This window comes from Centropristis striata, chromosome 8, assembly GCF_030273125.1.
Source record: "Centropristis striata isolate RG_2023a ecotype Rhode Island chromosome 8, C.striata_1.0, whole genome shotgun sequence".
Classification (NCBI taxonomy): Eukaryota; Metazoa; Chordata; class Actinopteri; order Perciformes; family Serranidae; genus Centropristis; species Centropristis striata.
In genome coordinates this window covers 18640044-18655590 of record NC_081524.1, presented here as the reverse complement: position 1 = coordinate 18655590, position 15547 = coordinate 18640044, and the positions used below count along the sequence as shown (strand labels likewise).

General features: G+C 37.7%; 1 protein-coding gene across 1 annotated transcript in view; it reads left to right on the top strand.

The window, feature by feature from the left end:
- Positions 1-221: 221 nt before the first annotated feature.
- smg5 (SMG5 nonsense mediated mRNA decay factor) overlaps positions 222-15547 on the top strand; it is a 29030-nt gene continuing 13704 nt past the window's right edge. Inside the window, exons 1-10 of the mRNA XM_059339530.1 lie at positions 222-665; positions 1494-1592; positions 3201-3324; positions 5400-5556; positions 8282-8371; positions 8679-8768; positions 10709-10787; positions 10882-11007; positions 13345-13413; positions 14946-15175. Of these exons, the coding sequence (XP_059195513.1) occupies positions 601-665; positions 1494-1592; positions 3201-3324; positions 5400-5556; positions 8282-8371; positions 8679-8768; positions 10709-10787; positions 10882-11007; positions 13345-13413; positions 14946-15175 (1129 nt within the window). The 5' untranslated portion in view covers positions 222-600. The remainder of the gene's footprint in view (positions 666-1493; positions 1593-3200; positions 3325-5399; positions 5557-8281; positions 8372-8678; positions 8769-10708; positions 10788-10881; positions 11008-13344; positions 13414-14945; positions 15176-15547) is intronic.

Here is a 15547-nt window from a genome sequence, read left to right as displayed (position 1 = left end):
ATAAAAAAAGACTGGGATTGCATCTTAACGAGAAATATTCTCCAGATAATGACATTTTTCTAAATAATTGCTTATTATCAAAATAATGACTTAGAATCGAAAAATAAGGACGTAGTATCGTATTCTGATTCTGAGTTGAATCATTATTTCGGAAACGGGGGATGTGCAGACAACCTGGCAACCCCGGGGTCGCTGTGGTGAGTGTGCTCCGTACTCTCGCGGTATTCAGGCGGTCGCTGCCTGAAAGGAATAATGGCCGCCTTCGTAGCAATGGCAGGAATGGGGAACAACACAAGAGGCATATCGGACCGTTTTAGCTGACCAGGAAGAGCCTAAATCACCGGGCACCCCCTCCTACCCGGTTTTCAGAACGGATGGGTAGAGGGGGTCTAGCCAAAGGACACGAGAAACGAAAGAGACTCTGAGGGAAAGGGAGGAAAGCTAAGGCTATCTGGCAGCTAGCGCTAGCTGGCTACCAACACGGTTGTCCCTGCCGGGGAACAAGCCCCGAGGAGCCCGGACTCCTGCGTGTCCGGGAGGGCTGGACGAGCGGCGACCAGGCGCTGGAGCGTGTGATCAAATAGCTGTTTTGTAGCTAATATGAGTGGACCGGGGCAGGACAGTGAGCCAGAGGCGAAAGTCCTTCTCATCAAGCGGCTTTACAGGTAAGTTGGCGAGGCCGTTTTGCGAAGCTAACCGAGGTGCTAATTGAACGTTATTGTGCTTGCTAACACAGAGCTAGCCAATAAAAAGCTCCATCTACTCTTCCATACAGAGAGCTGTCACTAACACGAGTGGCCTGATATTCTCACACAGCATCACATACATCTCACCGGGTCATTGAAACCACGGAGCATGTCTTCCTCTCATGTGATGTGATACAAACATTCTGGGTCAAGATTCACATTTGGATTAAACAAAAAAACATTTTTGCAACGTTATCCTTTGTTTAGCAAAATGTTTCATCCACAAGAATAGAGTCATGAAATCATCCACCAAATGTATTGTGTTCATGAATGAATTCAAATTGTACTTAAAATCTCTAAAAATTCCAACAACAATTTCCCACTGAAATGAACAGTTAAAACTAATTCGAATCCCCCTTATTGAAAACAACATTTAGACTGTGGTATATGTATTTTAATTTCGTCTATTTTTGTATTTATTTTAATTTTATTTCAACTGCTCTGAATTTACAATATTGATGTTATTATCGTAAGTTTTACTGTTGATCACCTAGCATTCTTTCTACACTTATGCCAGGTGTGTACTGTTAAAAACGTTCCAGAAATGTTAATTTTTGTAATTTTCAATAAAGCATTGAAAAAAAAAATCTCACCGTGTAGTCATCATGCCTAGCTTCATTAAGCTGCATTAGTTGTTGTTATTCGCGTTTATACAAAGAAATGAAACAGAAAGAATGGTTGCTAGCGTGCTAGCATCCCCTGTATTGTTTATATCACAGCTGCTTTCTCTTGCCCAATGCTACTCAGGGCCGTGGTGGAGTCTGTGCACAAACTGGATGTCATCATCGGCAGCAAAGCATCCTACAGAGAGGTCTTCAAGCCGGAGAACATCAGCCTTCGCAACAAGTATGTCCAGCTGTCTCAACACTGTGTGTGTACGTGTGTGTGTGTGTGTGTGTGTGTGTGTAACGAGGCAGGAACGTAACTTAAACATCCAGCCAGCTGTTCTGATCATGAACCCATTAGCTAGTTGCTGGTGGCTCCCCTCCAGTTTATTTAGCTGACAGGACTACTGTGCGTCCAACTGGGAATGACTGCACCACACAGCATCTCTAAGCCTATAGACTTTGATCAGACCTGCTATTTTCTGTCCAAAGCTTGTCCAAACCACTTATAATGTATCCAAACTGAGCACCAAATAAGACCTGAGCATCAAATACATTCATCATTATTCTGCCTGTCATGTCACATTGACCGTTCGTTTTTTCATGTCAAACTGTATTTAATATCCCCAAAAATGCATTTTCCCAATTCACTTCACAGTTCACAATAAGCATTAGAAACGCTTATAATGTATCCAAACTGAGCACTTAGGCGTCAATATTGAATTGGATTATATGTGTGAGAAATGGTGATTTCTGCAAACAAAAAACATTAACGTATGCTCAGTCTCAATATGTGATGAACAGGATTGCAGTTATTTACATACTCATACATGAAACAAAAACTCAACAAGAAAAAGAGGATGTTAAATCTGAGACAGAGGCTTTCATTTTTGTCAGTGCTGCATGTTGAGCATTATCTTTTTTATTGTTATTCTTATTAATGAGATGCCAAACTTTGACTAATTCCAGCTTCTTACTGTGATGGTGTATACATTTGTCAGGTGGAAAATCTGTGGTTTTTGGACTGATGGTCTGAGAAAGAAGACACTTAAAAATCATCAAGTCATATTTGGCTCTGCAAAATGATCATAGCCATTTTTTTGTCTCTGACATCAATTGATAAAGAAAGAAAATAATTGCCAGACTAGACATTTGTTACATGTGCATTTACACTACAATGCTTATTCCTAATGCACCCTTGACCACCCCTGAATGTGACACAAATGATCAGATTCCATTGCACACATTTTGGGCTGATTATGCAAAAGTCATCAGTTCCCTAAGACGTCATTTAAGACAAGAGCCATGGTCATTTTTCTACCTCAATTGTGAATGACATAATTTGGCTCCTTAGTGCAATGTGAAGCTCGTATTGTTGTTGAGCATTGTATTATCTTCTTTGGCACTGAAGAATGGGAGAACCAAGCAGAAAAGCACTTCTTCAAAGAGGAGATGATGAGAAGTACTGCATGTACTTGCCTAACTGTATTAACATAATCTTGTCATTGCCTGGCGCACACATGGTGGAAACTGCAATTTCACAATATTCTAGTATTCTAATATTCTATTCAAAGTGAGTCATAGAAGGGAAAGGGACGCACGTTAGTGATGCCGCAAATTTTATTCCTGACCAACAATACCAGGATAATCAGTTGCCACTGATGATAGTTTTCATAATTTATTGTTATTAAATAAATGCCCACCATTTAGTTTGTATCCTGCAAGCTGTTTCTTTTTCTGTAATGCGTAGCCTCACCTGTGAAACTAGAGTGACTCATTGGTCCAGTTGTCTAACCGGTGTGACCCAACTACATCCTAAAAACTGTTTTTCTTTCCGTGTGTTTTCCAGGCTGAGGGAGCTTTGTGTGAAGCTGATGTTTCTTCACCCTGTCGACTATGGCCGTAAGGCTGAGGAGCTGCTCTGGAGGAAGGTTTACTATGAGGTCATCCAGGTTATCAAGACCAACAAGAAGGTAACTGGCCCTGCAGCTGTTGGAGGGAAAACCTTTTTGCATATGTTAGCCAACCAGTTATTCTTTTGTAGCTGGCTAGACATCCTGGCTGCCACTCTAAGGTCAACTCCGCTTTGACGTCTTTCATTTTGTGGTTACTGGCATGTGACGTACCTCATGAAGTACGAAGAGTGTGTACATGTGCATGGGTGGTCCCAATGGAAATCAAGCCCCTCAAATGTCAATTTTAGCACTTTCCTCTGCTGTTGGACCAACATGGGAAAACCATTAAACATTATTGCCCTTATTAAATGTAGCTGCATCATTTCTGCACTGAATTCTCTACTAATCTGTCGTAAGTATGTCGTCAGCAGTTTTAATCAAAAGAGTTGAGTTTTAATCAATTGTTGCATGTGTTTGTTTTAAACGTGTACGTTTAAAGGGACAGTTCGCCCTCTACTTATAGTTCTATTCACTAACCTAAATTTTTTTTGTGTGTGTGTGTGATTTTCAGAGTTTTGGAGATGTCTTTTTGTCTGCCTTTGGAATATAACAGAACAAGAATGCATTAAAAAAATCAATTTTAAAATATCTACCTCCTGACCTGTTTTCTAAAGATAATACTCAGACCTTGTTTTGAGCAGTTTCATGTGGGAACTATGCTCGAAAGAAAATAGTTCCTTCATGAAACTGCTCACACCAAGCTCTCAATTGATAAATAGTAATGCAAGTATTAGCAAAAATATCTGTTTTGATTTTGCTGTGAACTATTCCTTTAAAGGGGAACTTTTTAGTGGTCATGGGGAGTATTAATGCATGTTTGATAAAAGTTGTATAAATTGAATGCTGCTGGAAATCTCATAAATATCCTCTAGTGATGGGGGGTGTAGTTAGGAGGCAAGCTTATCAGACCTCTATACTGCCCTTTAGTCTAACTGCAGTAACTACATTTTCGGTTGAAATTGAGTGATAACTAAAAATGACCTCCTTGATGTCTTTTTTATATTGTGACAAAGTTTTGGATTTCAATTTTGCTTTATTTCAGAGAAATGATGATATAAAAAATACAGTAACTACAAAATCCAACTCAAAACTATAACTAGACTTTGTGATACAGTGTAGCCTCGTATTTATTCATTGTGTTAAATAGTGAAGACAAGAATAATATAAATTATAAGTTTATTTGATAGGGAGATTTTTATCTAGATAGTGATTCAGTAAAAAGTGAGATATTTATATAACATTATGTTAAAATATAGCATTAATTAATAATGTCAAGTCTTAAATACACAAATTATTATAAAAGAGTTGTTAAACACTTTTAAATATATTTATAACAAAATCAAATTCAAAATGTTTATTAATTGAAAACAAAATATAAAAGCTGAAAGAAGACGACAACATTGTAGTTACTGCACTCTGTTTATCATTACTATTAGAACCTTTTACAGCAAATCCAGAGTGCAGTAACTACATTTTTGGGGTCAAAGGTCAAATAAATAGTCATGATTTTTTAGCATAAATATTACATCATCAATACATGTAGAAATAAGTGTCACTTCACTTACCTACCTGTAACCCATTTGGCTGGCCAGTTAAAAACCTTTTTAAAAACAACTTTAAAGCAGTTTTTCTTGGTTTTACTCTTTGCGTAGATACTGCAGTTAGACTTTGTAGGGCAATGTGTCTGGTCCTCATTTCTTCTTTAGGCTGGGCTCTGTTAGGTGGAGCACACTTAAATTTACAAACAATGTCATTCTTAAAGTTGAATTATGATCTAGGCGTCGTGTTTTGACAAGGAAGAGGAATGCATGGTATAAAAAAGGCGATATCCCGGTTCTGTTGCATTTTTTTTGAACTGTCAATTGTGAGTCAGACAATGTTCTTGGTATTTATTCATTGGTTTGTGAGTTTAAATGTATTTAAAAAAACTCGAAATGGTTTTATTAACTGTCTTCTGTCCATTGTGTTTCTATACATACCCAATATATGTGATTTTTCCAAGCTTTTCTACAGGATGTATGCAATGTAGATCCTGATTATAACTTGTGGTCCTGTCTCTAATGTACCGGCTCCCCTCTTTTCCTCTACTGTAGCACATCCACAGTCGCAGCGCTCTGGAGTGCGCGTACCGTACGCATCTGATCGCCGGAGTTGGTTTCTACCAGCACCTGCTGCTATACATCCAGTCACATTACCAGCTGGAGCTGCAGGACTGCATCGACTGGACCCACGTCACAGACCCACTGATAGGTCAGACGCCCCAAAACACTCATTCACGCACACACACACGCACACACACACACACACACACACACACACACACACACACACACACACACACACACACAGCAAGCAGCATCTGATTTCTTACTAAATGTTTGTCAGAAGAAGTATAACATGTCAGTGTAACATGTCACACTGGGAAAAGCACAGAATGGGAATAATACAGTTAAAATGAATGATGGCTGAATTCTGTTTCGCTGCATTGATTTCAGGATCATATTGAATATTGCATTACGTTAACCTGTCATTTTCTTAGTTTAACAACTCAACATGTTTGCCTATTACAGTGTAGTTCATTTTTAGTTTTAATGAACCCTTTTCTAGTGAGAAAATTGTATTTTATTTTATTTAACCTTTGTTTAACCAGGAAATATCCCATTGAGATTAAGAACCTCTTTGTCAAGGGAGGCCTGGCCAGGAGGCAGCAAACACAAAATACAGTTACATATTTACATAAGAAACATGTGCATATTGTTGAATTGGCCTCAATAACTCTCAGTTTGGATTTAAAAGTGCTCAAAGAAATTAAGTCAGTTAGTTTCCAGTTTTTCTGTAGCATATTCCAGCATAAGGTGCAGAGTGAACAAATGCCCTTTTACCCAACTCCGTACAATTTTGTGAATGAAGAGAATAGGATCCAGCATTTCTCAGAGTAATTAAGGTGCAAATGTATGAAGGCAGCAGTCCCAACATTGCCTTATAAATGAGACTACAGCAGACCTACAGCTTGTTCTTTTACCATCTTTGCATTGAGATTTGCTTTGTTGTAAAATAAATCCTATTCTGTGTTTTGAAACTTGTCAATATAATAATCAAACCTTCTTAAAGCATCTGCTGTAAAGCAGTAGTGTGTGTCATTTGCAGCTGGTATTAAAATGTACTTTCAGTCCTCAGATAGTGAACAGTGTAATCACACCGTTGCATTTAGAGCAGGTGTTTATGTGGCTATTGTCTGAGGTCAGTCTGTATCAGATGTCGGTGTTCCCGTGCATGATGCAAAGTAGACAAACAGGCGAAGAGGTGCCAAGTCAGTGAAGGGAAACAAACAGGTGCAGGGTCATCCAAGTTTTGTAGTATTGTGCAGCCTGTTTACTCATCCTTTGCCTCAGATGCCATCAGACACCAGGGTCTGTAATATAACAGTGCTCCGATCTATCAGCTACAGATCACTATCAGACAATATTCCATCTGAATAGTTCGATTGGTGATATCTGTAATGTGCAAGAAATAAAAAAGAAGTCTGCACGCTGAAAATAGACTCGAGATAGTCAGTAAACCTAATTAAAAAGTCAACTGGTTTACTAGGTCTGTCACAATAACTATTTTTATTAGACAATATTTTGTCCCAGAAATGATTGCAATAAACAATATTACTGTAATTCTAAGACCAATTTATGCCACTGTTATATAGAATGGCAATGCAGGTCAAGGTTATTATAATTAACAAAATAACGAAAACTAGAATTGAAAAAACATTTTCGTTACCTGAAAGAAAAAGAAAAACGAAATTAAAAAAAACCCTGATAACTAACTGAAACTGTATTGTGTGGTTACAAAGCGAACTAAAATTATAGTGAAAATTTATTTCGTTTTCATCTTTGTCAATTTTTACATACGTAAACCATTTTGGTTGATATGAAATCTATTTAATCTATCTGGTTTTATGACTTAATAAACTTACTGGGGCTGAGATGGATCAGACAAAAGAAATAAAGGAAACATTTGTTGTGACTTTTTTTAATCTGGCACCCAACAAATACCCCATTACAAAAAAACTAACACTATAACTAATAAAAACTAAACTAAAACTAAGCATTTTCCAAAATATAAAAACTAATTAAAACTAGCAAACTCACTCTAAAACTAACTAAAACTAACTGAATTTGTAAACAAAAATTCACAACAAAATTAAAAAAAATCCAAAACTATTATAACCTTGATACAGGTACACCCTTAAAAAAGCACAAACTTTAAGAATATCCTCACATGAATGTGAAAAAAATCAAAATATTTAAATAAAGCAACAGAACAAAATAAAATACAGTGAAACGTGTCTCAGTATTTTTTTTATTTCTGTTCATTGGGCTTAGCTGCTGCGTCCAGGTCTTAGGAAAGTCGGTTAAACCAGCTGTTTGTCAAACATCATGTTGGTGACATCATTAAATAAACAAACCCACATGTCCATATATCATACGAAGTAGATATTTTAATTACCATGACAGGCCTAGTTGTTACACATAATAATAATCGGAGGACAAAGGATGTGATTTATTTCATTTTATTTGTGTGTATAATATTTCTTTATTATTTAGTTTTTATGTTTAACACCAAGCACAACAGAATGGCAATATTATTGGATGATTGAGGACAGAGACAGATTTTGGCTAAAAAATATTGCCAATTAATAAATAATGCCACACAATAAATAGAAGGTTTCAATAGACCTTGTGATCGGTCACGTTTATCCTATCAAGAAATTAAAGCACATGTGGACATTAACACCTCAGTGGCAGAGAAACAGCGTTTCAACTATTATCTAGCTGTCTCTAACATTCAGACTCTGCTCTTTGCAAATTGTTGCTTTCCTGCTATTTAAGCTTGTTCTTTTGTTACATAACTCCAAGTCATTTTGGGTAAGTGCATCAGTTAAATATCTGAAATGAAGAAAACATTATGTAATTGTTCCCAACAGGCCGAAAGAAACCGGTGTCAGCCACCCCCAAGGAAATGGAGTGGGCACAGATGGCCTGTCATCGCTGTCTGGTCTACCTTGGAGATCTAGGTAATAACATGATAATAGAATATGCAATTATTTCATCTTTCTACCCAGCTTGTAGAGGTGTGAGACAGCATGTGTGTGTCATTCAGCGTGGGAAAATTTGGCTCCGCTGTAGAGTTTAATTGGCAGGAGGCTTTATGGTTGGTTTAGACTTATGTGATACAGATATATTTGTATTCTGATTGATTTTTTATTAAGCTGAAAATTGCCAAAGCAATCAAATTGTGTTTTCAGTTTGCCTTTGATAGATAAAAGAAAATTAATTTTAGCTATGATGTTAACATTTATTATTGCTTTTTTTTCTCTGCAGCCCGTTATCAGAATGAACTTGCTGGAGTTGAGGCCGAGCAGCTGGCAGAAAGGTTTTACCATCAGGCGCTGTCTGTCATGCCACACATGGGTGAGTGACTGTAAACAGATTTCTTAACACAGCACATTTTCCTGTTGCCATGGTCACGCATAACTCAATCAAGCAAGTGCAGCCAGACAAGACATAAGGCCCTTTTATACTGCAGTTTCAAGCCGGCATATTTACGCCTCCATAACGTCTTGCATGCACTGTGAAAGCGGCAGAGGCAGGATGAGGGGGTCAAGTGATCCCGGCTCTCTATAACACCTTCAGAGGTAGTAACAGAGGCGTAAAATTGGTGGGACTGTTGGAAGCGGGATCACTATAGCCGTGTTTCGACTAAGGGGGGAAAATGGCCACCAGGAAAGTCTCAGGCCACACCCTCTCAAAAGTCCACTCATTCTGCGTGTCTCCACTACAAGTTAGCCCCCAGAGGGATTTAGAGACTCTGGAGGTGACGTATGGTTTTCACCGTCGCTAACTGTGCACAACGTCAGCAGCTGAAAGCAGCATGGCTAATTATGCACAAGTCTCCACTGATCATAAACATAGTGATTGTGAATTAACGGCATCACTAACTGTGCACAGTGTCTGGTGCTTGTTGTAAACAAACAGAGATCGCTAAGTGAACACCACCTGTAGCAGCAGCACGTACACTGTACTGCTACAGGGCTAACTGTAGCTAACTGTGCTAAATTCAGCAACAAAGTTGCTAAGTTGGGAACACTGCTTTGCCGGCTTTTACAAATGGCGTGTGTTGTTGTCGTATAGAGTACTACGTCACATCCTGCTTAGCGATCTATCCAATCAGTAACCAGGCTGTTTTCAGGGGAGAAAAAAGATCCGACAAAAGCCGACTCCGGACTGCTCGTATTCAAATTAGGGGCGTTTCAGCGAGTGAGACCCGCCTCATTCCGGGTATTGCCCGGTAGTGGAAACAGTCTAAATCGGCCAAGCCAGCAAGGCGTAAAATTTGTGACACCTCCCACGACAGTCATCAAATCATGTTTCACTTGAGTCTGTAGAATCTCCTCAGCCAGAAACAGCACGACAGCAGTTCCTCCTCCATCATGGTTTGAATGAACTGCCATTGACGTCGCTAACTGCGCACATACTGCTGCAACACATACATACTGTCCTGCTAACCACTGCTGCTCTGTTTCACATCACTATCGTCTCCTTCCACCTCGTTCTGTGATGCCGGACTGCACTATGAATGACCAATATCCCTCGGGATCACTGTGAATGCCCTAAAGCGAGATGCCGGCACAGATCTATACGGAAATATAGTAGAACATTTGCGGGAACGCACTATGAAAGAGCCTATAGCAAGCCAGCTAATATTATATACCAATGATAGTCCAAGTCCGAAAGGAATCATTTGAAGAAAAATGCTTATGAAGATGAATTATTTTCATTTTCATGGAGAAGAAAATTTTTTCATTGCAAATGCATCATTTGTTCAAACACTAGTTGAAGAACTAGTTTTTCAACTATTTTTCAATCTAAAAAATTCAAAAAAAGAAGTGTAAAACTATTACCATGTTTTTTGGGACTGTCCTGTCATGAGAGACTACTGAAGAGAAATACACAATGCCCTACAGGATGTCTTCAAATGTGAAATACCCCCTGGGAGTCTAGAGAAGACTATGTTTTTTGGACACATACCTCAGGAATGGCCCAAAAGAGATAAACATTTAATAAATATCTTGCTGGTGGCCTGTAAAAAGAGTATTACCAGGAAATGGTTATCACAGGTTAAAAAAGTGTAAAAGCAACACTTATATTGATGTTTTTTGTACAGATTACACAACAAAACAAACATGCTGTCACATGCTAATCAGTGAGCTTTAAAGGTGCTGTGTCCTTTTGTAGGTTTACTGACTTATTTCTGATCTTCATTTGAACATTTTATTACTTTTTTTCTGTTAATTTTGTAATGATAATCAGTAAAATAATGCTTACCTGATTATCCATTTCCCTGTCTCCAGGAATGCCTTTTAACCAACTGGGCACACTAGCAGGGAGCAAGTTCTACAATGTCGAAGCAACCTACTACTACCTTCGCTGGTGAGTGTTTCTGTACAGTGTTTTCATGTGATGTTTTATTAAAACACAACCAAATTAGTAAGGGGTCTCAACAGATGTTTTTTATTTGTGCTAGCATCCAATCAGAGGCCCCCTTTGAGGGCGCTTATGGCAACCTGAAGCGCCTGTTTGACAAAGCTGCCAAGATGTACCACCAAGTGAAGAAGCAGGAAATGAAGAAGTTGTCTCCATCTCGACAAAGGTGAGGATGCTTCACGGGATTTCAGGAGTGCACACACACGAGTGGGAAAATTTCAGGAGTCCAAAGAAGCGCACAGATGGGTGATTCTCATTAACATGGTACAGCTCATAGCAAAAAATCTGGGAGCATTGAATACATATTTTCTTTGAACCTTTACAACATATACAATCTAAAGTCACTGTTTAATATGAATTTATAATCTATTTTTAAAAGATGAAGGTATTTTCTGACATTTTTAGAGACACTGTGAGCAAAATTCATTAGCGTAACACATTTTTAAATACAAAAAACAATCAAAGTTTTTTTTTTCGTTTTTTTTCTTTGGCGAGCACTTAAATATGCTCAAAGGTAGCTGGTATCACCAAAATGTATTTTATTAAAATGTACACATATTTTAATTCAAACATTTTTTTCATTATCAATTTTCATTCAGATTTTGGTCTTTATACATTGTTAAAAACCATTATATTTGATTATATTCTGTTAAATTATACATTTTTAAACAAATGTATATTTATTTTTATAAAGTTTATTATATATAAGTGTGGGGAAACCATGACATTTTTATCTGGAGGCATTACAGTAATGAATTTGTGAATCAAAAATATGTTCAAAAATATAGAAAATATTATTTTAACACAAAACAATTAATTGTGCCTCATTATGGCTGTATTGTTCATTCATATAAAAGTGAAATATATTTAGTTTAATAAAATATGTCCTTATAATCTTCACAGACATTACTTAGACTGGCTTCATGAGAATCACCCAGTTCCTCTGAGGCCTCCTTGAATCATGAGCCCTCTCTAGACAGTAGCGGTGCTACTAATGGTCTTCCCTGGTAAAAAAAAAAAAAATAGTCCAAATTAAATAGAATATTTTGACTTCACTGCACTGGCATCCCAGAGTAATTTTAATCTAGTCTCGGTTGACATCTGGGGTTTTAGATAATTGCAGAGTTGCTTGCCTGACATTTGAATCACAAAGGCTCTCTCTAACCAGCGGTGGGATGAAGCAGCATCTCTCTGCAGATGGGATTAGATAATTGATGATCCCCCAGGGGAAATGATGTTGTGGTAGCAACAATAGTAACAGGAATCAGAAGGAATAAAAGGCAAATATGCACACAAATGAAGCATGGACAATCAGCATTTCAAGAGCCTGGAGGGGAATCTAGGAGATAGTAAAGATTAAGGTCATGTCATGTTGCCTGTCCATTATGGGATTATTATGTAGATAGATTGAATATTAGCATATTATTGACCACATGAAGAGAAAACATGATTTTTTTGTTTCATCTACATCAATATCATCAAGCTTAGCTGTTGTTTGTGCAGTGTGAAAACATTTTTTTGCAAGTTTATACTATGTTTTCCCAAAGAAATGGTGACAAATGAAGAATCATCTATTATCCACATTTTAGGAACTGCTCTTAATAATTTAGATGATGAGATTGGTTTCACACTTATTTTGTTTGATTATGAAATGAAACAAGCATGTTATAACCTTTTTACATTCGTATAGACCCAGGCTAAAATCTTAGACTCTCTCAACAAATAAGCATTTTTTGTTAGTTTATTTGTTGTATTTTCTCAACCTTACTGCTCAGTTTACTCTTTGTTTAAGTGGTTGTCTTTTTTCTATTTAAGTACCTCTGAGAGCATTGTGAAACTGGAATCAAATTATTTGTATTTTTCACAAATATTTGGCCAATAAAAGCTGATTCTTATTCCTATAAACGGGAGTGTAGGACACATAAATAAAAATCTGTTACGTTCAAGTCCTTGCCAAACCAGTGTGGAAGACTTGGGTGTATTTGGCAAGGGGTTTGGAGGTAACTCCCACCAGTAAATGTTAGATTTTTCAATTGAAAAAAAATGCAATTTCATATCATTTTGGATAATACCTTAAAAAGCTTAAACAGAAAGAAACAAGTCCACTGCAGACCAACTCAAACCAATTAGCTCTGGTAAAAAAAATCATTAAGAAAGTTTTGATGTTCTCACACAATAATGGATTAAGCTTATCACCGCAAGGTAATTAAAAATCTAAGCATTCTAATATTGATTTTGATGTTGTTTACGATCGAAGCTTCAAAGCATTTGCGCCAGCCCCGAAAGCAGTGATGGTGTACCAACTCTTTGCAACAACAGAACATTATACACACCACTGTTTGCAGTGAGAAAGAAAATGGTTTGCTTGCATTATTTTACCACATGCAAAGGCGAATGTAAAAATATTTAATGGAAATGGAAAGAAAAAGCTGAATTTGCTTCACAGAATTTTGATACAAAATCAAAAAATAAAATATGTGTTACCTTTGACTTTTATCTGCAGATCAAAAGACATAAAGCGCCTCCTGGTGAGCTTCATGTACCTCCAGAGCCTGCTGCAGCCCAAGAACAGGTGAGTGTTTAAAACATTAGAACACACACTCCACTGCTTTACAACCAGTCCACAGCAAGTAAGCTTTAATCATGTTCTTGGTGTGTTAACAGTTGATGAACACAGTCTGTTATGCAGTTTAATTATTTTCAAATAAATCTATAGTGTCTAACCTTAACCTCTTACTTGTACCTGCACCAGTGATATCATTAGAGGTGTGAATCAGCAGAGGTTCAACGATACAATGTTATCCCGATATTTGAGTCAAGATACGATATTATTGCGATTTTAAGCATTTTGCGATATGGTGAGTATTGTATTACAATATATTGTGATTTAACTGTTTAACTGCATTTTGTGTCCACAAAATTAAATTCAATCAAGAATTGCTTTCTCCAATAAGAGACAATTCTCAGTCTGTTCATCTCACTTCAGTCTTTTTATTTCTCCACAATGAGAGTCAAACCCACAGACTGACCAACAAACTATTCAGTCAAACTGAACTGAACGGATAACAAACATGTATGGACGACAACAACTGCAGCATTTGATCCAACTTTAAAAAATTTTAAGCTTCACTGCTCTGTATAGCTTTGATATGGCTGTGTCTGAAATAACGTCTCAACAGAGTCACATACCTGGTTCCAGAGTCTTAAACATGTAGCTGAAACCATCCTAACTTTGCAGCATTATTTGGACAACTTCCCGACACGATATCCTGACGCACATGGTGCCTATAGATTCCTTGGATCCTCTGGTTTCATATAATACCAGTATTTCCAAATTGAGCCCGCTACGGCCTCTGGAACAAAAAAACGCTGAAAATAATGACGCTAAATATTGATACTTTGGGCCATGAATTGACATAATATCTAGGGCTGGGACTCGATTAAAAAATGTATCTAATTAATTAGAGGCTTTGTAATTAATTAATCTAAATTAATCACATTTTAATCGCATATAAACATTTGTTTTTTTGTTACAAAATGTCCCATCATCCACGGGGCCAACCAAAGCGTCTCATCAGCTTCTTCCTTCATGTTCACTGTGGTTTGTTGTTGTCTGAACTCATGAACGCTAGTTGGTGCTCCAGTATAATCGGTCCGCCTGAAACTCATCCAGTGAGAAACGTTCCGCGGTGCAAAATTAAGTGCGATTAAAATGCATCAATTTTTTTAACACGTTAATTTTTGTGCAATTAATTAATCTTAATTTACGCGTTAAAGTCCCGGCCCTAATAATATCGCCACACAAAATAACGTGATACTATGCTGTATCCCTTTTTTCCCCCACCTCCAGATATTTGGTCAAATATTTGGTTTTGTAAAGTGTGGACAGAGGTTAACAGCATCCTGAAACATTCAGACAATCTGATTTAAAAAGCAACAAAATGTACAAAAACTACTTTTCACCATGAAACTTGGTCACTGTGCTTGGTCCCCTGAATTGCTACAATGTTTCCCTTGGAATTATTTATTTTTAGCTTGTGCTTTACCTTGTATGTTGAGTGCATGTTTTTCATTAGGTCGCTTCCCCTCCTCCTCTTTACGTAGTCTCATGGAGACGGAGTTGACGTCGCTCTGCCAGTCGGTGCTGGAGGACTTCAATCTGGTTCTGTTCTACCTACCACCGACGACACACACCGTCGCTCACCACTCCCCCAGCGAGGAAGAGGAGGAGCAGCAGCAGCATGCCGACAGCTCCTGCCCCGTGCTGCCCGACACCCTCGTCTTCAAGATGGTGGTCACTTGTCTGATGGTGGTGCACAGCCTGAAGAGGGGAGGTTAGTGTTCGTGTGCTGATAAGGCAGTTGTGTATTTCACCATTTCTTTTGGGTCCTCAAGTCATTTTTTTAAATGACTTTTTTTAAACTAATATACAAATTGAAATGTTTTTCTTCAAATGTTCTTTTAAATGCTGTCAGTATTGTATACAGTGGGCTTTTATATCTAGTTATGATGAGCATGAAAATAATTAGAAGCAGGGAAAGAGGAAGAAGACACCAACCACTCTTTTGGTTCCACTTTATGTTGTGGAGCTGTGCAGTTAACAAGCCAAACGGCCACACAGCGTTGTCCAAAACACCCACTGAAATTTATGCGAAGGCTCAAAATTTAAAGATCTAAAGAAATTAATAGAAAGTAACTGCAATGAG